The sequence below is a fragment of the Cyanistes caeruleus genome, chromosome 12 (genome assembly GCF_971803275.1).
Source record: "Cyanistes caeruleus chromosome 12, bCyaCae1.hap1.1, whole genome shotgun sequence".
In the NCBI taxonomy this organism is placed as follows: domain Eukaryota; kingdom Metazoa; phylum Chordata; class Aves; order Passeriformes; family Paridae; genus Cyanistes; species Cyanistes caeruleus.
Window position 1 is genome coordinate 6,103,407 of NC_141712.1, and position 23,486 is coordinate 6,126,892.

General features: G+C 41.4%; 2 protein-coding genes across 23 annotated transcripts in view; one reads left to right on the forward strand and one right to left on the reverse strand.

Annotated features, from left to right (window-relative positions):
• TDRD12 (tudor domain containing 12) overlaps window positions 1–23,486 on the reverse strand; it is a 70,628-nt gene that overhangs the window by 29,789 nt on the left and 17,353 nt on the right. For 11 of the 22 annotated variants that reach the window (XM_086848134.1, XM_086848136.1, XM_086848124.1 and 8 more), the window contains 11 exons: window positions 22,953–23,140; window positions 22,430–22,637; window positions 21,829–21,921; window positions 20,752–20,921; window positions 20,218–20,280; window positions 20,023–20,132; window positions 18,947–18,998; window positions 18,388–18,501; window positions 18,153–18,306; window positions 17,994–18,060; window positions 17,402–17,640 (listed from right to left, as the gene is read on the reverse strand). In XM_086848134.1, coding sequence (XP_086704260.1) covers window positions 17,552–17,640; window positions 17,994–18,060; window positions 18,153–18,306; window positions 18,388–18,501; window positions 18,947–18,998; window positions 20,023–20,132; window positions 20,218–20,280; window positions 20,752–20,921; window positions 21,829–21,921; window positions 22,430–22,637; window positions 22,953–23,140 — 1,308 coding nt within the window. In that variant the 3' untranslated portion in view covers window positions 17,402–17,551. Of the gene's footprint in view, window positions 1–4,404; window positions 4,705–4,781; window positions 4,979–7,558; window positions 8,549–10,156; window positions 10,511–10,955; window positions 11,065–12,003; window positions 12,104–17,401; window positions 17,902–17,993; window positions 18,061–18,152; window positions 18,307–18,387; window positions 18,502–18,946; window positions 18,999–20,022; window positions 20,133–20,217; window positions 20,281–20,751; window positions 20,922–21,828; window positions 21,922–22,429; window positions 22,638–22,952; window positions 23,141–23,486 lie in introns of those variants that run through there. The other 11 variants (XM_086848125.1, XM_086848135.1, XM_086848132.1 and 8 more) reach the window with 6 other exon arrangements.
• On the forward strand, window positions 3,728–8,676 carry CLEC3A (C-type lectin domain family 3 member A). The gene is made up of 3 exons (XM_023934858.2): window positions 3,728–3,842; window positions 5,418–5,498; window positions 8,195–8,676. Exons 1-3 carry the CDS (start codon window positions 3,728–3,730, stop codon window positions 8,584–8,586), a joined length of 588 nt encoding a protein of 195 aa, XP_023790626.1. The 3' UTR covers window positions 8,587–8,676.

The following is a 23,486-nucleotide window of genomic DNA, read 5'->3' on the forward strand; positions in this document are numbered from 1 at the left end:
CTTTCTGTTAAACCTTTTACTAACCTGTCTGTTATCTACTTTTATTGACCATCCTGGCTCTTCAGATTGCCTCACTTGCAATTCCTTAGCCTGGCAACAGCTCTGATCAGTTTTCATTTTCTCTTTATATTCTCAGTAGAAGGGGCAAATAATTACTCACCTACTTCACTCAAATAAATGGCTTCATTTTCCCAAAGCTGAGCTGAATTTTCTAGAACTGAAATTATGCAAGAAGAATAGAGTTTGCTCTGATTCCAGGAGCAGATATTGCCCATCCATTTCCCATTTGGTCAAACATCCCACAGCACAGTTAGCTCTGAAGCACAAGGGGACTGTAGGTCTCAGTAAAACACAGACAATCTACTGGCAATTCACTTCCCAACAGACTGATGCACTGAATCTTTTTAAAGCTTTTTTTCACAAGTGCTGTTGTACATCTGCAGCCAGACCCATTTCAGGAGCTCAGCATCCAGTCCTCAGCTCACACTGGCTTCTCACACTCTGTGCCCCATTGCATGTTCTTTCCATAAACCCAGGGATGGCTGAGAATGGAGAGGAAAAAACAGCTGTATGAAGACTTCTCCTGAGCCAGTCTACAGGAGCACATAAAGGTAGAACTGTCTCTGAAGGAAACAGAGTTTTTACCTCGAAGAGTCTCTGTGGAGAAACTGAAAAAAGCCTTTTACCAGAGGATGTTTATGCTCTGAATGGTCTGGTTGTCTGAAAGCAAATGGAATGAGGTGGGGAGATGGGAGCCAAAACCCCAGGTGCCACTGCAGCACAGCAACTCTGGCTTTTGCAAGATGTTTCATATCAGACAGAGCACTTCAAGAGTGCCTCGAAGTGAGCTAAGCACTTCAAGAGAAACCACAATTCTGTCTGAATGCAGAAGTTCTACTGTAGTGGTGTCAATAAATAAAAAGCACAATCCCATCCTATTCTGAATGCAGCTCTAAAGCAATGAGAATATTTATATTTATATAGAATACTCTGATAACGAAAGTGGAATCATTTGTTTCAGGACAAAATTACTTCCATCAGTGTATAATTGTGTTCACTCCCTGGGCTATATTATATTATTGTAATTACGCCAGTAAAATAAAATACCCACTTCTAAATGACATTTTAACACTGGTTTCAAGCCTATACACAGCCCAGGTACTCACTTCAGGGAGCCTCCTGTGTGGCTCCATTTCCTCACAGTAGCACTGCAAGGTTACATCTTCCCAGCAACATATTTTGACTGTTCTCTGGCTCTCCTGCCCACACACCATACCCAAGAAGCTAAACCTGCTTCCTCAGTTGCTATACATTAGTCATAAATGTGGAAACTGTTCTTGAGTACTCCAGAGAAATTCTAGCCCACATATCCTTGTGGTCCATCCCAGCAGCTGCAAGGGCAGCTTTGTGATTCACTTTTTAGGAGTGAAGTCCAGCTGAGTTACTTGCAGACTGGCAGAATGGTCAGAGAAACTACTGAATGAGGGGGATTAAGGTTTCAAAACAGAATTTCAGCTCTGTTCTTCAAAGGATAGTACACGGCATACTTCAAAAAGCAGTTTTTCACTCAGGCTCTTGGCCAAGAACTGTCAAAATACCAAATCCATGTTTTCTTTATCCCTCTGTTTCTAGTGACTTGTGTGCTGCCCCAGCAGAGTATAGATCTTTCTCTGTCATACTCATTTCACAGGAAGAAAAGGAACCTGTTTTAGCAAGCTCAAGCTCCTAGGGGCAGGAACAAATCCATTCTGGTACCTTGAACACGCACACTAAAAGGCCTGCTGACCCAGCTACTGCTCCAGCCTCTCCCAAAGCCTGTGGGACAGTTAAATTCCACATGAAACAGCTCCAGGAGTTTGCAGCTGCCTTATCAAGGCAACCTGAAATTAGCACAGTTTAATCTGTCAGGTTGAAAGCTGCAATGGTTCAGGATCAGCTTCATGTGCAGTTCCACAATATCTGAGAAGGCACCTCATGAAAAACTAACTGGAGGCAGTTATTGATTCAGCCATCTGCCCTTAATTAACTTATATTGATGCCCCAATACTATTGGAATCAAGTATGTATCAAGCCTGAATTTAGAGCTTGTCCTAAAGGACAGATTAAATCTTGAACTAGACCCTTGCAAAGCTCCTTATTTTCCTCTCAGCCAGCTCACATTTCAGTTGTGGTGTGCTAGTTGGGATGCCAGCCCTTTCCACATTTACCATGGACTGAAATTTGCATCTGTGTGAGATTTTTTGGGCAGTCCTGGCTGGGTGGGATGCACAACAGCCATCTCTGGTGTTCTGTGCTCCAAAACAGCTCTGAGGACTGAGCAATGTTGATCCAGAAGTTTTCCTACACAATGTATGTTAATACTTCAATATTTTGGAGAAGGATCGCTGGGACTAAGTTTGATCATATAAGAATGCATTTATGGAAAGTTTATTTAGCTAATGGTTAAGAGATGTTTGCTAGTTACAGAATATGAGAATACAGGGAGTTGTTTAAAGGTGTCCAGGACAGACAGGGCAGGTGTGGTTTGCACTGAAAGTACTGAAGTGCTTTAGTGGGAGTTGGGAAAAGCCAGTAAGTATTCATGCAGTACACCAGCATGTTCCTAAATCCCAGCTTTCTTTTAATAAAACAGTCCTGAAAAAAAACCAAAAAATGTCAGCAATGTGAGCAGAACGTAATCAAGGCAGAGATGGCAAAGGGATGTCAGGAAGAACAGCTCTGAAGGACATGAACTGCACCAACCAGCACCCAGCAATGGCTTTGGAGTCCACATTTTAATCAAACCCTCTTTTAATGGGGGAAAAAGAAAAGGAAAAAAGAAGTATGATGGATGGGAATATTTTTGTGGTAATTTCATTGGGTCACCAAAATCAGAGAGAGGTTCTACTTCATATAGCAATCCCAATTAAAGGTAGCCCCACAGAAGTCCATAGAGCCCAAAGGCAAATGAAAGAGATTCAAACTCAGAGAATTCTCCAGATTCCAGGGAGACACTGTCCTGCTTCAAGCACCTTGAGTTTTACTTTTCTTCTGACCCTACAGTCAGGATGTGGGAACCTTTGGGAGAGCGTTGCTACCTTTTGCTCCTTTGACTAGACCCTGCTGATTGCTGCTCTCAACCAGAAATGCAGATATATCTATCAGGCATTTATTAACTCTTCATAAGCCAATAAATGCATCCCTCACATAGTGTGATTTTAATGTATTTATCCTCTGTGTGGGTCTGTAGTTGCAATGCTTGCATTTGGAGCAGCATCCTGGTTTTGCTTCCGTGGAAGGTGCTGGCCACTGTCATGACTTACCCAGCCTGGGGCAGAGCCATGCTGGGCGAGCCTCTGACACTTTGTGGAAATTTTCTGGCTGCCCCTCCTGGAGGCTGGCAGAGCACAAGCATCCGTCTGGTTTTCCATAGGTTTTGGCTGCAGTGTTAATACAGGAGATGTGGCACTTACGGGTGAGGCAACCAGTGCAGCATTCAGGGCTGGTACAGCTGAGCTCAGAATGGAAACAGCAGCTTCAGATGGGATGTGAGAACAAGGGGGTGTCTTATGCTACAGCCAGCTAAAGCATTAAACACATTTCGTAGGCAAGGAGTCCAGCCAAGCCTGCCACCACACCTTATAAAGCTGACCTCAGGCAGTCCCTGCTGAGATGGGTCCGGGTGACCTCTCTCAGAGCTGCTACAGGGAATCTCTTCAAGCTCCTTCTTAGGGTCTTACAAAGAGACATGGCACAAACTGGACTTATGATTTTTCTACTCATAAGCTTACTACTGCTGGATCAGACCGTCAGCCAGGCTTCCAAATTCAAAGCCAAGAAGCACAGCAAACGTAGAGTGAAAGGTACTGGGTCTGAACTGGGAGGAGGGATAGAAGCTTATAGACTATGCAAATTTACTGTGTACTTTAAATAGCATTGCATGAACCAGAAACTAACATTACACAAATGTTTATTTATAAAGGACACTCGAGTCTATATTATAGCTGCCTTTTAAGTATTTTTATGTGAGTTAGCAAAGCCACAAATAAGGTGCCGGAATGAATTATGGAAATAGAGCTGTATAACAGCTGCAAATATATCACTCTGTTCTGGCTGTTCACCTCTGTGAATATTATTTAGAACTCACAGGTACAGCTGAGAGAGGACTCTGGCTGATCATTCTTAGTTATGTAGCTATATTGACTAAGATGAGAAAAATGGAAATTCATGTATATGGAGGAAAAAAGCAGAAGTATTCAGGCTCCAAGGATTATTGTTCAGATTTTTGTACCATTTCCAAATTTTAACAGAATGTCTGTCTACTCTTTGTGGAATTAGCAGGTCAACATTAAAGAGTTAGCAGGAGAAGATAAAGCACCAGTTCCCACAGCAAAACTTACAGAGTAAATACAAAACCACAGAATGTTTAGAAATGTCTGCATATTTAATTTAAAGACATTTCTAATAAAAGCACGTATGATGGTGGCTCACTAATGGCAAATATTTGAACCCCTGTTAATTAAAAAGCTGTTGCTTTGATAAAATCATTGTACAAGAAGATTGAGCTTCTCTGGAGCCACACAGCTGTAGACACATCCTTTGGGATCTCTAGGGTTTTAAATCTCTTAGGGCTCCTAAACACAGGCTGCTTACACATTTTGTGTGCCAGCACAGAGTACCACTGACTGGAGAACAGAGAATTCTGCCTTGGGAAAGCAGGGAGCCCTGAAAGACATTATAATGTGGTTTTTGCTTTTTTTTTTAAAAAAAAAGACATGAAAATGGAGTTATGTGCAAATTACCTTCTTTTCTTGTCCCATCATATTCTTGGTGCTTTTTTAAGTGCTACAAATACTGATTCAGAGTGATTTTGCGTGACTCAAGTACCCAGGCCCTCTCTGTACTGAGGGACAGAGGAAGGCTGATCCTGGGAAGTAGAGACTGCAGTTCAGCCAGCACATCTTGACATTCAGACGTCTGGTTGTTGCTCCTCCCTGTGCTAAAACAAGAGTTCTGTGAAACTTTCATGCTCACAGAAATAACATTTCTTTAAAGAAAAACAACTTGTGTCTTCCTATTTTTTGTATGTCATGTCCATACACCAGAGTGTACAGGTTCAAAAGAAAAAAAGGACATTTTCTGTAAAATAGATGCCAGATCACTAAATAATGATCAGCTGCAACAACCCATGATTTTCAAACAGTTTTTAAGGCAACATCCATGATAAAATATGAGAAGGAAAGGTAAAGATGTGTTCCTTGTGTTTTTATAGGAAATCTAGAGGAATGTTTTCATTAAGGACAAATCTTTGAAAATAATCAAAATGCATCTAAGCAATGCAGCAACCCATGATATTTTGAAACAGCTTTTAACATGTGATTTTTAATTGTTCTACTGTGTGCATATCTGTTAATTTCTGTATATTCTTTTTGTGTAAGAAAAAGATGACCTGAAGACCCAGATTGACAAACTGTGGCGAGAAGTAAATGCTCTGAAGGAAATACAAGCACTCCAGACAGGTAAAGCAGCTTGTGCTGGTCAGTCATTTCCGAAAGTTCTCACTGCCTCTCTTCTTCACTCCCATCCCTCTCTTTAATGGGATTTTATGACTGAGGATCACAGCTCCATAAAGCCATGGCGTTCCATAGCTTTTTGAGACAAACAAGTATTGAAGGAAGCATTCAAGTAAAATCAGGTCTCAGCTAACAGGGAATGAGTGGTGATTCTTCACTGAGAGCAAGAACTACTTTTGTCTTTGCTATGCACAATTTCAAGTTCTGAGCTTTGTGTCATCAAAGGCAGCACAATGAGGGTTCTTGGGTCTGAGAGTTTAGGTGGCCAGAGATTTAAGTGCCCAGCTTTGATATGAACATATATTCAAATGTGTATGTTGCCATAAAACTTCAAAGTTATATCCACTGTGAGTTCAGAAATATTCTGGACTAATGTGCAGAGTCCTTTAAGTACTGAAATAACCAGATGTAAATTTCCAAACAAAATAACAAGGGTAAATACACATGTCCCTACTAGACAGTTGTGCTTTTTCACAGCTGTTGACACAAAACCTGGCATTTAAACATGTACAAGAGGACATTACAGAGGAAATGACATCATTCTCATGAAACAGAACATATTTTCCTTAGGAATGGCAATATCTGGTTATTCAGTTTTGTGTCTTGGGTTACATACAGCTTTTTGGGCTTTACAAAGTATTTTTATTTCAAATGTCTTATAAGAAGGCTTTAGAAGTTTCTTAAAAGAGGGATCCTGTGCTAGACAAGTAACTCTTGTTTAAAAGTAATTCTTGTGTTGCTTCCAGAAGGAGCTTGAGAGGAAGCATGCAGTGGCTTAGAAATTAAACCAGAACTGGGAGACTTTCTCTCCTCGAAACTTATTTTGAGCTTTATTCTAAATTTATAAACCACACTGTGTAACTGGAATCCATATTTGGCAAAAAGACACCTATCACCCTCCTAGCTCTGACGTGTCGTTGTTAATGTCCTGTAACAACTGAAAAAAGGAGCTCCATTTTTAGCTTATGGACATTTCCAGGACACACCTTAAAAATCTGATTTCTTCTTTTGCTTGAACTTCCTGGGCCTCCTTTCTACATAGAGTGAAATGTAAAATGCTGCCACACACCATTTTGCAGCACATACTTTCTCCCTAAAGACATCTGGTCCTTATCATTGCTGCAGCATTGCTGAAGTAAAGTCTCTCTGATCTTTATCATAAATATAAGTTTGTTAAAGTGTTCAACATTTAACAAATAGGTTCATTACTTTGGCCATTGGAAGGGTTAAAATTTGAAGATTAAACTCTAATAGGAAATTATGACTCTGAAAATGTAGCTAAGGAATGCAGTGAATACTACAACTGCAAATACTAAAAACTTGAGACATAGGATGTGGTCCAAAGACTTCCATATTCTGTTAACCAGAGAGATAATTATTTTTTTACAAGAACAGATGACAGGAATTAAAACCAGATTATAGAAAATATCAAGACAGAAGATGTACAGAAGTACAAGATGAACTTAAGCAATAAATGAAATAATTTGCAAGTAATAATATGCAGGATTCTAGAAATAATTGTCGCAGGAGTCTATTCCAGGCCTTTGGTACCTTCCTCAGCTCAGAGGAAACACTCCACAAAGAAGGGCTCATCTTGCCATCATTATTTTTCTTGGAAGAATCAGTTTTTCACAAACCTGCATTAGGAGAGCTGGAAGGCAAAGTTTAAGGATTCCCTCCTGTATTCCTGCCCCCACAGACCTTGGGCTGGAAGAAACCCAGCAGCAGCTCTGCAAGGCAATTCCAGTGACAGAACAGCTGCCAAGTTAACCCTCTGGTCCATTTGGACTTTATATCAAGACTTCCCTAGCAGAAGTAAAAGTAAACATATTTAAAAATTCAAATGTTTAGAAGGTTGGGTCCAGACTGTCCTGTAAGCTCAGTAATAAGTGTACACCTTTTTAAATCATTTATAGATTGAAGTCACTTTACCTCATCTGGATTTAGAGTTTGAAAGAGGAGACTTTGCTGGAAAGAAAATAAATTAATGCTAAAGGAGGTGAATATGTAATCTTCTACAAGCAGAATTACACTTTTATTAATCACTCAGACATCGGTATTACGAGTTTCAAATCAGTATTTTCCTGGTCAGTAGGACCCATTTAATACAGCACATTTCTGTCCTGCCTTTGCTTGCTGGAAACTGAGCTTAGATAAGATGTAAAAATTTACTTTACTTAAATATCACCAATATTAAAAGACATTTAGATCTGTGTCCACTATAAAGCCAAATAAAGATTTCCTGATAACCAACTTATGCCTGGCAACAAAACAAACATCCACACCTCATCCATTCCATCAGTTTCAAGACTGTTGAAATAAGGTAGAAAAGCATGAAAGCAGGACTATTTGCTAAAAGGGGCACTAAGAACAGGCCTGGGTTATATTTTAGCAGTATGTTCCCAAAGGCATGCTGATGTGCTGGCTGCACACAGGGTCCTACATGAACTGGAGCACCAGCAGGTAAGTCTGACTTTACTCCGATTTCAGACCCAGTCTGTGGAGTCAAGAGCCTTTCACTTGCAGAAGGATTTGTCTACTCAAGTTTCAACGTGCTTTTGGAAAATTATCATTTGGACAACCATTACTGAAAGCTGAGGCCCACACTTGTACTGAACATGCAAACTTCTGTCTGTTCACAGTGTGTCTTCGTGGGACCAAGGCCCACAAGAAGTGCTATCTCATGTCAGAAGGCACCAAACATTTCCATGAAGCCAATGAAGACTGCATAGCCAAGGGGGGGACACTGGCTATTCCGAGGAATAACGAGGAGACAAACATCCTTCGGGATTATGGCAAGAAAAGTGTGCCCGCTGTGTCCGAGTTCTGGCTGGGTGTCACTGACATGGTCAATGAAGGCAGGTTTGTTGATGTCAATGGCATGGCTCTGCAGTACTTCAACTGGGACCGTGCCCAGCCCAACGGGGGCAAACGTGAAAACTGTGTCTTTTTGTCTCAGTCATCCCAGGGCAAGTGGGTGGATGAAGTCTGCCGCACTGCCAAGAGATACGTTTGTGAATTCCTGATCCCGTAATTACATACACAAAAGATCATGGCCAGGTTTCGGGTTATCAACACACACTTTTGCTTAAAAACACCTCCCACTTAGAGAGTGGCGAGTTAAAACTATCCCTCTCCTGCCTTGAACTCACTCTTTCCTGAAACACAAGTTTTCTCTTTTAATTTATTTTCTATTCATATGCTAAAAATGTTTAGTGAGTGCTCTCATTATGTACAGGAATACATATTATGTTTCGGCCTACATTGTATCATATTTTGGCATATTACTTCAGCCTACCCTTTGGGTTGCTGGATTTCACCTCCTATTTCTGTACTTTGATTAGAAAATACTGCTGCATGGTAACCTTTTCCAATATGAGCAGTAAGGATCCTCTCAGTTCTAAAGCTTAAGAGAGACTTTGGGATTATGTGAGCTCCTGTGAAAAACAACCATCATGCTTTACAGAGTCTAATTGGATTAATTCGTGGCCAAGAGTTTTACCTATGGGTTAAGAATGCTGAATGAAAGAGAAAAATCTGATGGTAATTATTTAACTACATGCAGTTCACAGTGACACATTGCTAGAAAAAAGGGAGACTAGCTGTTTCAAAACATCAGTTAGTCTAGACATGTTTGCCTCTAAATGTCTCAATTATGGTTAAATATTAGATGTCATTTGGAACATTCCCATAGAAGAAGCCAGTTTGGGACTGGATCACACTGCTGTGTAAAGCTGTGCTAAGCCATGTCTTCTGCAGGCTCAGACAGCTCTGCTATTCACAGAGAGCTCCTGAAAGCTCCGGAAGGGAGACAGGAGCTCCTTCCTGGCACAGCATTCCCACTCACCCACCTCTTCCCATGGGAAGGGCATCACACCCCAGGGGCACTCTCCTGAGTGTTGCACATGCAAATGTTCCAATTTAACACCTAACATTTGAAAGTGAAGCAAAATGTGCTGGCTGATTTTGGCTGTTCTGAACTTCACAATAGAGATTTGTCTTCATGTCATAAATAGCAGTTTCTCTCATTTTGTTTAAATATTTAAATATATTGCAGCTTGGAGGATAATTCCTATTCCTTATCTATTAAATGTGCAAGGTTTTCTTAAATTATGCAATAAATTTGCAATTACCAGTATTTAACTGTTGTAGTATTTTTGACAGCTTATGTATGTGAAGGCCATTCCTTCCTAGGAGTTTTCTTGAGGATTCAAAAAGGGCACTTTTTTCCTACTATTGTACTTACAGGCCACAGGATAAAATCTGGATCCCTGCTGAGTAATACAGCCCAAAAGCTGTATAAGATCTAACTACTCAAGGCATCTGCAATGTGTTTTATTTAAATTAATTTTCCAACACTTAATGTATTTGTAAAATAACCTGATTCTGAATTCTCTTTTACTCCTGAGTTGTAATAGAACAGCAAAAAGGGCCCAGATATATAAAATTTTCTTTCAAAATCTACCAGCATTTGCCAAGGTTGGGGTAAAAATTTTGTTACCTATATTTGTACATGATTTAAAGTCTGTATGGCTTCTTAACCCCTGAAATAAACCAGTATATCTCAGCATATCCCTACAGCTACAGTCAAACTGAAAATTCACCTTGTTTAACTGGCACAGGACTACATTTTCATTGGCTGTTTTTCTGGGGAACCCATTGTAAAGAACATGAGCCACTTCATGGAGTTTCCCTACAAGGTGTAAAATTATCACATAAAAATCTCATTTTTAAATAATACTTTCTGGGTGATCCCGTAAGAAAACATTTATCATCTTGAGACTGCTTATAAAAACTCTGTGACAGTGGATGGTTCTTCTGGAGGATCCAGCTGAGTTCTTGGGATCAGCCCAGATTACACTGCGGAATCCTGGAATGCACATGGAGCTCCTGAGATCAGAGATAGGTAATGAAGAAAACATCTTCTGCTTTCATTTCTATTCTCTGCTGTAGAAGCACTGTGATAAACAGAAGGCAATGGGCTCATAGAAATTTTATAAGCATAAAAACCTTCCCAGAATTTTGCCTGCACAGCACTATAATTTTATATAAAAAAAATATTAAATGTATTTGCCAATATATAGTAATTAAGTAGCATCCACTGGATCTTGCTAACATACCAGGGGCGTTAGGAGACTTGATGTAGTCCTTGCCCACCAGGGACAAGCTTTGCTCCCTTTTTTCAGAATTTTAAATCCAGATTGTTCAGTCTTCATTAGATACCCTATGAAACTTCAAATTCTTCTACTGTTAAAATAAAATCAGATGGTTTCTTCATAAATATAAACTGTACCTGCTCACATGTGTGTATATGCAGCTGTTCAGCAATGTTAATAACTACAACCTAAGTCCATGAGGGCACTTCTAGGAAGAGTTAACAAAGAAGTTGCTAATAGCACCTACCTGAGTAGTGCATACCATAAACCACTATTCCTTGACCTGAACTCTGATGATTTGCCAGACACCACCAAGTAGGCTGCAAAATGGTCTGTCCCCTTTCAAAAAATCAATCCTATGCACATGACCAAACAATCAAGGCAAAATAAAAAGAGATATGATATGTGTGAATAATGAAAATATAATAAACTCATAAGAAACACATTATGGCAATGAGGTACAAAATACTCCATTTCCACAAGACTAGGCAATCAGCATTTTGCTCAGGATAGTAGGTGGCCCTTGGTTTTCAGAAAGGTTGAGAAGTATCCTAAGCCCAACAGAAAAGCTTTTTCTAGCTATAAACAATTTATTGGTTGGCTGCTCCATGTAAGAACTGTCTACTAAGGAATACATTAAGCACTCTGTAACCTTTAACAAATTATTTATAAGTGTTAATTAATTAAAACCATCCTTTTGTTAGCATGCTGTCAGCATGATTAATCTGTTCTTAGAGTCATGAAAGACAAATGCCCCCAATAGTCTCATTTGGCTTTCTTGGCAAGTGGGAATAAGTAGGAGTGAATAAACAACGTTACATAGGAAACACTGATTAGAAGGAAATGATTACCATATGAATTGGGTAATTCTGCTGAAATATTGAGGGAAGGTGATCAGAACAGAATGTTCTGGAGACCCCGCCAGTTTTCTTTCCCAGGCATTGAGTTTGTAGTGTTGCATTGAAAGAAGAGAAAAAGGCCTTTGGTGAATAAGCAGGGAAATGTCAACCTTTACTCTAGGTACAGATGTTCTCCATTATGCAGGGTACAAAACCTCAGAGAAAAAAGCTCAAGCTCATTAGTAGAACTGGGTGAAGAATGGGTTATCTGGTTTTGTGGTCAAACCAAAAAAAAAAAAAAAAAAAAAAAAAAAAGGAAAGAAAACTGATCACAAGTGTCCCTTAGCTTTCTTAGCTTTCATGTCAACCAGGTAGTATTAAAAGGTGATTTTAATACCTTCTTTTTGTCATGGTACAGTAAATTTTACTGCAGTTAAGAACCTCTGCTTCTCTTACCTGTGGTTCTTGCTACTCCCCTGCTTGGCAGAGCATTTACACCCCACAGACATCTCTGCTTCCCTCTTGTGTGATGAAACAAGGCTGGGTCCTCATTCTTCTGTAAGATCAAGACACAGCTGACTTTTATTGAGGAAAAATTAAATAGTGCCTTACCAAGCTCTTCTCCCAAAAGGATGACACTTGATGTTAGGAGCTAATGAATCATGTGAAAAACATTCAGGAATATGATCTTTAGCTGAGAGGGCTGAGATCTGCTTTTTAACACTCTTACAATGCTACATTTGTGTATTCCAGCTACTCACTGAATATTTGTAGCAGAGGATCCCCATTAAAGGATTCTGTGTAGCTTAGGGCCACAAAAGTGTGTGTTTGGATATTTATTAACATACTTTGGGAGTTTCTTGTTACCATCAAAGACAGAATAATTGTGAAGAGTTTTATGAGTTTGATCAAAGAGTTAAAATGCTGGATTCTTCCCAACTGTGGAATAGGGGGTCCAGCATAGAAATGTTGGTGCCAAGAAAAGCAATTTAAAAATGAGTAATGAGAGCACATTGTTAGCCATTACTCTTAAATGATCTATTTTTCATTTTTAAAGGCTGCACAAGCACAGACTATTTTTGGAAGTAACTCTCCCTTTGGTCCTTCTTCAAACCCACAGAATATATATATTCTCATTCAGTAAGAAAAGGTCAACACCTTAAATCAAACATTGTGTGCAGTCAAAGCAAGACCTTCAAGGCAACTCATGACCAAGTTTTAAGGAGTATATTCAGACCCAAGACCCAAGGTCCAACAGTGCTCAACACTCAATAACTGAGCCCTTTTGAAAGTCCAGCTCCTTGGTGCCAGCATGATATTCTAGCCACTGGAATTTTTTTGTCTGAAAGACACTTACCAACGCACTGTGTTTTCCAGGTCATTATGTACCAGCTGAAATGAAATCCATTGCAGCCTTTAATTTGCACTTCGATAAATGCTTTTTTTTTTTAATTAGATCATCTTAAAATTAACTTAATAGATTAGGCAACTGTGACTGTTTTTTTGTTACTGAATTACAGGATCAGCAAATATCAGGAATGTAAATTAATGTAATGGTAGTCTCTTACTGAATTCAAACTGATTTTCAGGCAGAACAAGAATTAGCTAGAGGTCCATAAAACAGTCCACTGAATTGTAGGAAACATGCATAGGGGAAGAATTCCCACAGTCTTACCAAGGAAACAAAGCCATGGCTGCAAAATGGATGTGATGTGCTTCACTGGCATGACAGATTCAGAGAGAGACATAAAAAAAGCAAGATCAACAGATAAACAGTGGACAGCAATTGAAAGGGAAATAAGAGGGGCTATAGAATGACCTATGGTACTTCTTTATGCAAATGCATTACTTAAATTATTTGAAAATACAAGGTGGATTCAAATCCCTCACAAGTAAAATGCCACTATGTTAATTGTTAATAGCAAAATCAGAACCAGGTCAAGATTTTCCAGAGTAATTAAAAATAAGTTTACTGCAGTCCATACTGCACTAACTTCTCTGACTTTAATAAGTCTTGTTTTCCCTGACATAATTCAGCAGTCAGCCTGAGGAAAAATAAAAACTCCAATAAAGTATTTTTGTAGAATTTATCAGAAATATTGTTTTTCTTTGTAGTAGTAAAGAAAATTCACCAGGATTCTACCAATTCCCCAGGATATGGAGCTGTCACACACATCCCATGCTATGTTACCTGATTTTGTCTCAACACTGCTCCAGCCTGAGATTTGATAGGGTTTTGTGTTGTCAGTGGGTAGTAAAGCCAAACTCTGGACACACAGCTGAGGCTGCTGTGACACCACTGCCCAACCTCCAGCTGCAGTCTTGAAAGCAGATGGCAAGCAGAAAATCATCTCAGATAAACCCTGACACCTCTTCTAAATGGTTACAGGAAAACTTGTAGTAGTCTTAAGTCTGGTTGTGTTAATTGGTAACCCTAAGTGCATTAGGGTTTTTGAGAGGAAGGGAGAAATTCTGATAATATGAAACAAATATTATGCCATTTCTCTGTTGTAATTTCTTTATCATTTGGTGGATTTGTAAAAGAAGTTGTATGTTTTTTTCCAGAGTATTTTCATAAATGTAAATTATTATCTTCAAAGAGAAATGTGTCATAAAGCAAAGCATTCTGCACTGTAGGCTGGGCATCTGCTGAAGAGATTTTGAAAATCAAAATGAATGAAAACGGTTTGTTAAACAATTGAAATACGAAGGGTACAGACAGGCTGCTATCAGATTGCTTCTAGCCCTCAAGATCCACATTCTCAAACCAGTTTTACCATGTATGAGATACCTCCCACAGGAGGATTTCCAAAGTGTCTAAAGTGCTAAAAAAAAAGTTACAAACAAGTTGCAAGAATATCCCAGAGCCGAGGAGCCCAGACTGTGCCAATTCAGTGCTTGCTGACAGTGAAAGGTGAACTGAGGTGACAGTAGGAAATGTCTGAGACCTTGCCTGGCACTACAGGAATTCCGCTGCAGAAAACCTCCTGAGCTTCAGCTGCACTAGGAAAAGCAAACCAGCAGCAGGACGGAAAGTCAGGGCAGTGGCTCTGAGAGCTCAACAGAGACCCCAATGAGGGTCTAAGGGCATTGAACTGTGGTCAGAAACACCCCATTATCTGCCGAGGCAGAGCGGACAGTGAGGTGGGCACTACCCCAAGGCACTCCAGGAGTGAAAGGCACTAATTCACCTCAGAGCAGGCAAGTTCAGAACCCCCGGGGGCAGCAGCCCAGCTCTCCTCAGGGATGCCTGGGAAGGTGAGCTGCTGGAACACCATCCAGAGAGCACAGTGTGCCCAGCACCTCATGGGATGCACTGGCTGGTGCACCTGCAGGGACTGGCTTCTACTGCATCAGAGCCTTTTAACAGCTTCCAGGAGCATCCCCAAACCAGACATAACCCGTAGACCTTGTCTGAATCACCCAAATCCAGGAATGAACCCCAAAACCAAATGCACCCCACACATGACAGCAACACCCAAACCATGCAACATGCATCTGACACACGAAGAAACATACCCAAACCCTGAAGTTTCCCCCCTAATTGGCAGCAACCACCACACCCAGGCACATCCCCAAAACCTGTTAGTTATCTCCAAACCCGTACACACCCCAAGCCCAGAGACACATCTTACACCCATCAACAGCCCTGCACGTCCAGGAAGAACCACATCACTGAACCAGGCAGCTTGCCCCAGGCCAGGAAGCACCCCAAAGCTAGCAGCACTGCCCAGCAGGCGGAGGCTGAGCCCTGTCCTCCACCCAGGTTCCCCAGTCCAGCCAGTTGAGAAAAGGCACTGTCAGTTCCAGAGAAGAAGAGAATCCACTGCTCTCATGCCCTAGAACTGCCCTCGAGAAAGGCAGAGGAGGATGGCTGACAAATGAGAGTGGGATCACCCAGTGCAGATGAGAGGACTTTACTGTACTGGGTGAGAGGGGCCCAGCCTTGGGGCTGGCACACGGCTGGTCCTGCGGTGCGTTTTTGGACGGCTGTAGGGCTTCTTCTCCCGCCGCTCCTGCCGCAGGAGGTGCCGGGTCCGGATGGGCCCAAAGTGGGAGCGGCTCTCCCTCTCCAAGGCCATGATGCAAGGCGATCCCCCCCAGGCGAGGTCCTGCTGCACCATCGCCAAATGGGCCAGGGCGGTTGCGAGCGCTTGGAGAGCCTCTGCCGAGCCAGAGGGAGCAGCAGGACAGTGCGAGGCTCCGAGCCCCGGCAATGCCCTCCTCCCTCAGCAGCCCTGGGCAAGCGCCTTCCTCGGCAGCCCCCCGTCACCACTGCAGGCCGCGCTGCCACCCAGCACCCTTTGAACGCTGCCTTGGCTCACCATGTCACAATGGCTGCTGTGACAGCACCGCTGCCCGTCTGTGTGCACACAATGCCCCAAGTTTGGGACTGAGGCCTTGCGTGTGCTGCCAGGGACCGCGGGGATGTCCCGGCTTAGCGGGGAGCCAAGGGCCAGAGACAGCTGTGGGAGATGTGGAGAGCACTTAGAGGGGGGACCGGGATATAGCAACCACGGAACTGGGGACCTTGAAAAGGCTGGGGCTGGGTGATGTCAGGAAAACTCACAAACCCCAGAAGTTTACCTCCAAAAGCTCCGCCGGCCCAGGAGCTGCCGGACACCCGAGACCACGCGACATGCCCGTGTCACCACAGGGCTGGGCCGGCTGAGGACACCGGGCTGGAGCAGGGGAGGAGGCTCAGGCAGCGCCGGCGACATGCGGACACAGCCAGCACCAGCCCCGGCGAGTGACTGAGGACCCTGCCCCGCCCGCGGCCTGCACGGGGCCCGGAGCCGCATGGGGGGCCCGGAGCCCCGAGGCGGGCCGTACAGCCCCGGGCCCGCGGCCCCGCAGCACGCAGAACCGGGCAGCACCAGCAGGCGGCAGCCCCAGCTTTGCTAGCTCTGACACAGGCCGCAGGAGCCTCAGAACACCCAGAGCACCGCAAGTGCTTTCAATGCACACAAAGGGATCTTTTCTTCTTGCAGTGTCAAGCACTTTATTGTACTAAAGTTGTGTTTTCAAACCCGATGGGTGTAAGAAGCGTTGACTATTCTAAACCCACATATACAATAATGGAGGAGGAGCTATTTTGAAATAAATTTTTATATAGTTATATATAAAAATGAAAACCTTTAGGGTTTTTTTACATGTCCTATGACCTGTCAGGCATTTTGGGGCTGCAACCTCCTTTTTTCTTTCACCTGCTCCTCCACCCACTCCTCGAGGGACCCACTGGGGTACCCAATGCCCTCATGAGGGAAGGCTTCAAAACACAGGAAAATCATGAATTCCTTAGTGCAGGATAATGGAAAAAGCTCACAGAACACGTTTCAAAATGCAACTACACTTACGCAAGTCCGCAGGAAATCTCTTCCTCATGAAAACCCTGATCAAAAACTGCTTGAGGGAGGAAGAATATTCTTGGACATACTGCTTGTATTTTTACACTGTTCTATACACTGGTGCTTTCAGCTGCCAAGTATGTATGGCTAAACCCACTTTTTCCTTCTATTTCACAGAATAGGCCTTGTTTTCTAAACAGAAACTAGAAGTAATTTACACCTCTTAAATAACCCATCAGATACTAATCTACCAGCAAAACAAAAAGCCAAAAAACCAAACACTGTATTTAGGTATTAAACACGTCAAAGAAGAACAAAACAAGCAAAGGAAAACATCTGGTCTGCAGCTGTTTTTCTCAGGTAGGTGATTTCTGTTGTCATCAGGATGCAGAGCAAGACTAAAATACAGATTACATCAGCTCTTAAATGTCCTTACAGCAGGTACAGCTTTGCCAGTACCTGTTCTCAGGTGAAGGTTATAATTAAGGAGAGTTGCAGTCAGGTTCTAAGGGCACTAATGTTTTTAATTAACAATTACATGAACAAGCCACAATTACATCAACTATCAACTCAACAATCAACAACTACTAACTGTTTAATTAACAATTAGCAATAATACAAGTCTTATCAGAGGGGAAAGGCATTTCACTTCCCAATTATTCATCACTTTCTGTATCGCTGTCTTCTGAGGACTCAAACCAGTCCTCAGATCCTGCAGGAGGGTAGCTTCCAGGTCTTGCAGGACCTGGAAGTGATTAATAAAGTGTAACATTTATAAACCAGGAAAAAATGAGCTCCAGAACAAATACATGGCCCTATTAAAAGACCCAACCCAGCAAACCCCAATGCTTTTGACTACAAACTAGACCAAAATACTCAGAACCACCTGAATCTGCCCTTAGTCTGTGCTAAGCTGATAGAAAAGTCTAGTCTCTAGTTTGCTTTAGAGGTCCTCTCAGCTCTTTTCAATGTGAGCTCTCTTCAATGTGAGAATGTGAGCAACCTACTGAAATAAACGAGCATTTCAGACAAAGCCAATGCAAAAAGAGGAATGCTAATAATTTTATGTACTATAAATAAAACTCATTCAATCCTTACCAACTGTAAAAGGCCTTCCATCTTCAGATTCTTCCCAATGTTCAAAATCTAAGGTCACGTGAACATTCTGTTGACAAAAACATTGTTTGAAATATTACTCCAATGGACATCAAACATGTTCAAAACATTCAGAAACTCTCAAATTAATTTTCACTTCACCTTGTTCTTCAGTAATTTGCACCACATTCCTTTTTTCTCTTTTACCAGTAAAATCACAGCCTCTGTATCCTTAATCAAACATGTGCACGTCTCTGCAATTACTGACTCATACAACTCCAGGTCAGCCACATAAAGTTTGCCTTCTGAATAAGCACTGCAATATACAGTAAGTTTTAAAAAAATTAAATTCAAACGAAGACACTTTGCTGATTATACTTAAGTTTCTTAAACCTACCTGAAAGTCACCTTCTCTCTATAGAACTCACATTTACTGTCAGCTGCCCTCAGTATTTGTACCTTCAGTGTCACAGTCACATTATCTTGAAACCACTTGATTTGTGGATGATAGCTGAAAGAAAGTTGATTTAACAGGTATTTTCCAAAGCAGAAAACCACTGGTTTATCCAAGCTCCTCACATAGAGCCAGAATTTGCCACAACTCAGCCAAGGGCCATGCAGACCTGACAACAGCAGCAGTGCCAAAGAAGCAGGTGATGGCATACCAGTCAAGCTTCCTACAAAAACACCACATTCCAAGTCCTTGGAGGAGCACATCTACAAGTTCCATGGGGAGACATGCTCCACTGACTGTGATACCCACAGGAACCACACCTACTGCCTCACTTCAAGATGCCACCATACTCTGCCCTTGAAGTGCCAAAGGAAAAGCTAACAGCAAAACAGCAAAAACCTCTGACAGACAAAGGGAGCTTCTCAGCTGACCACAGAGACAGAACAATCCTCTTTGGCAGCTCACATAAAAGCAAGATGGGAACAGATCACTATTTTCTCACCCCTTCTGCTGATGCACAGTAGAGTCTTCAGCTTCTTTTGTTAGAACATTATCTAAAAGGAAGACATCCAGAAACATCTTTTATACTTTGCTATACAGAAACCAGGTATTTCCAGAACTCCCCTATACCACCATAAAATAACTTGCTAGCAATCAAATTACAGTCTTTGTCCTTTATATTGTGTACTTCCTATCCTGGATGATTTCATCATCCATCAAGTTAGTAATTCAACTAAAATTTTTAATTATCAAGAATACTATAGTTATTTGATGTTAGAAGATTTAAAAAAACCTAACCAAACATGCTGTTTTCCAGGCCAGGTAGAAGTTTTCTCCAGTTTCAAAACATTATTCATCTGACACCTGAAACATCTAATTTTGGGAATTAGTGGGGAGTTCCAGGGAAGAAATGACTAATACTGGTGTCAACACCACAGCTTGAAACAGGGCATTAGTGTGACTATTACCAGGAAAAAAAAGCCTTCTACAATAAGCACTCCAGCCTTTTTATCTGCTACAACTTCTTCACCTTCCACTGCTGCAAACTCATGTGTCAGCTGCTAGCAGGTAATCCTGTCCCCCTGCTATGCCTAAGCATTTCTAAACCTCTACTGACAGAATATTAAGTGTTTCCTTGAGGTTAGATTAGAAAGAAATGGAGGGGGAAACACCATTTTCTGCCATCCTCAATCTTGGGGAAGAAATACCCTCTCTGAGAACAACATTATTTCAAGAGATTTCAACTCCCTTAAATGCTGTGGCCTAGGACAGCAGAGCTCTTGTCCTCTCTACAGCAGAGACTTCCTGCTTACATGTTCCACTCAGAGCCAAAGAGCTCCGAGTGTCTGTAGGACAGATCATTCCCCTAACAGCCACACAGTTATAGTAGCAAGAGTCACTCTCACAGCATCTCCTGACTGCTCACTGCAAGGCAGCTCTGGCTGACTGCCAACATCCACATGGTACTGCTCTGTACACCCAGAGCAGTCTGCAGCTGCCAGGATGACTGTTAGGTTGATATCAAACACCTAACTTGACTTCATGTCTGAAAACTTCTGGAAATGATGGAAGGCTTACTGCTTGGAGGAGTCACAGAACCGTTAGCACTTTCAGTAGCATTTTCCTGTATCAATGTCTCCTGTGGACTGGATGCCTCCTCTAGACCAGCTGTGTCCTCTTTTGTGCTTCTGAACACAGGACAAAGCAGTTTTAAAAGAAAACCCACAATTAACAGTCAGCTTCCCCTTTGCCTCCCCTTACTTGAACTTGTACCTTTCTAACAAAGCCTGTACTGAAGTTCCAAATTTTTCAACAGCAGTCTCAGGCCTGGTGCGTCTGTGAAAAAAAAAAAGATCCAGGCAGCTGAACACAGCATCACAATGAAGTTGTCTGGTCCCCAGCATTACATGCTTTGGCAATGACACAGAGGTTCCCAACCCTCCTTTCCCAGGAGAAAGGAATAAATGCAAACAGGTTTTGCCTGAGATACCAGATGCTTAATGACTACTAAGCATCCAAACCAGCTACTGCGCAGCATAAACGGTTACAGAATCTCAACTTGGACTCTATACTTTTATTACTAACTTGCCTGTCTGCATCAAATTCTAGGTTAACATTTTCTGGACTTACAATTTGCTTCTCCTTGTGGTTACAGGGCTAAACAATAGTTAATGGGAAGTAGACACATTACAGACACAACTGTTTCTGCATTCAAAGTCACTGTCAGTAATATTAATTATATTCAGTTAAATAGGATTTTTCTCTTAATAAAGTACATGCTGAAAAAAAAAAACTGCAAACACTTACAAATGTTCCAAGCTCTCTGCATGATCCAAAACTGGTATCTGTCTGCACAACTTCTGAATTTCTCCTATATGTTCAGGATTGTCGGTTCCCAAACCCGTCGACAAAATCTCAGATCGAATGTTGTACTCATTTACCCACATCTTCATTGTGGGAAGATTGGTAACCCCAACCTTGAATTACACAACATAACTAAGGGAAAGTACAGCTCTTCAATGATCCCTCTCCAACTTAAAGCTGCTTTTTAGTCAAACTTCAGACACAGCCCTAGTGACTTATGCCTGCAGGCAATTTGGTTTTCCTGATTTTCAGATTGGAACCTCCCGTGTTTAATCATTTTCCAAGTATTGCCACCATTTGTATTGTGATAATGGCTCAAGTACTGTTTGCCCTAAGAGAACAAGGATAGCAATTAAGTGAACAGTTCCAGCCCTGACAATGTAAGTGACAGCAATAATATACCTCATGCAATAAAGAGCTGTGAGTCCCCAACAACTTGACAAAAGCTGAGGGGTTGGGGGGCACAATAAAAAACCCCAAGGTCTAGAAAATGGTTAAAGGTTGAGCTACACCATATATGGGAACAGAAGCTACTGGAAAGAATGACTTCTAGATCATTTTCTCATGCCAATCCATTTTTCACTTGACTCACTCCACAAAATCAAGAAGTCTGCTGGATACTAACGGATGTTAAACAGTAGAACAAGAAAAAATCCAAGAACAAGGGCACCCATTTTTCCTGCTCTTGATCAAGAAAATGAAGGAGAAAAGCTTCAGTGTTTTTTAATTTGCAGAAGAATTTAGACTAAAACCAACTGCAAACTAGTGTAAGAGCAGACTTAGAATTATAAACAGAATTAATTAAGTCTACTTCAAGAGCTGTTGGATATCATCAAACCATCTTGGATGATCCAAGTTTCATTCCTCCAGAGGAATGTGACCAACTGCAGAACCAACTTCACAAGACAAATTACTGAACACTGGTAACCCCCCAAATACACTTTTATTACTAACTTTGTCAAATAGTCTTGGACCATGTACAGATATACTGATTTCCCAGTGCTGCCATTCTATACCTACCATTGGGTCAACCCAAACTGTCTTTCCCAAGGTATGCATCACTTTTGCATGATGAAGTTTTCCTTTAATTTTGTGATTAATGTGATCAGTCACCTAGGAGAAACAAATTGTCACTGCACTTGAGATGTATGGGTACCAACACAGCTTTACAGTCACTTTAACTACAATGAAACAACAACTTCAGAGCTTAACAATGAAAAGGGTATTCAACAAATAAATACAGTTTTGAGTAAACCAGTGGAACACTTTAAACAGTATTAGCCTTCAAGGAAGAAGCTTCCTTAATGAAAGATCACTCAAACACAGGTCAGCTTAGAGAGGGCCACACTTTCCCCATTTCTCCCCCAGAATCCAAAGCACAAGAACATATTCTTAAAGACACTGAAATCAGATTAAGAAAAAAAAAAACAAATCCCATGAACTTCACTGTATTATTTAATAGAAAAACCAAAAAGGAAAACTCACATTCTTAGAATCTGCCCCAATACTAGCAAACAATGCAATTTGGTACCCAAGTTTGCAGTTTGTAACTGTTTTCTTGTAGAAAACAGAGAGAGGGTAAAGAGTGTAAAGGAAATACCATGCAAAACCTGCTTATTACCTTTGGATTCCATTCAACTTCATTATCTATGGGTTTTACTCTACAAACTACAATTTCCACAGCCTGAGGTGGCAGACTCTGAAACTTTGCAGGTAAGTGAAGCAGCTGATCACTATTCACTTGACTTGTCCTGCCTTCATCTATATATTTAATTGTGACCTTACAGACATTTTCTTCATCTTTTGCTGGAGTCTCTACCACCTGAACCCTTCGTATAGTAGGAAAAGAAACATAGAATTATTATTCATGTAACCAGTCATGCAGAGTATTTTTTTAAACCTGCTCTCATTTTAAAACTGGTATTTTCACAGCCCACTCTGTAACCGAATGCATGTGTGGGGAATCACCCTGTTTGCCATTCAGGAACTCAGTAGGCAAAAGCTTTTAAAAGCATTATTGGCATAGCAGCTATTTCTTGCTGCTTTTGAGGATGGGCTTTTTCCTTTATGCAACAGTCAAGTTTTTAAAAAGCTCTGTATAAATACATGCACATGAATGAAGTAAAAAGCCAACAAAATTTTACCTGTGGCAAATGGCTCCCTCACATAACCCATAAAACACTGACTTCTCCACAGTGCTAGCAGAAATCCTATGTCCTGGTAGCTTGAAGTAATCATTTATTTCTTTAGCAAGAACTGTATATTGGTCCTTTTGTTTCTTGACTATTCGACCAAAGTAGTTTGTTGCATGTACAATGAAGAGAGGCAGGATCTGAAAGAATCAAATACGCTTTTCTTATGTGATTCCAAAGGAGAAATGAATGATGTCTCAAACCAATGAAACAAGTCTTTATATATAGATCACATACCTCTTCCCAGCCCCAAAAGGTGACAGATGTTGCTGTACACACACATTTCAGAAAACTGAGTTATTATTCTCAATCCTACCTTCTCATAGTTCAGTTAATGTATGGAGCAAGAACTGTTGGGTGTCAGGTGATGGTATTCCACCCCAGTGAACATGAGTGAGTTCTGCCAATTATCTGCCAGGCTTCTCACCACTTACACACTCTGCACCACTCCAGCTCTACTCTGAACACTCTCCAGCCCTACAGGGA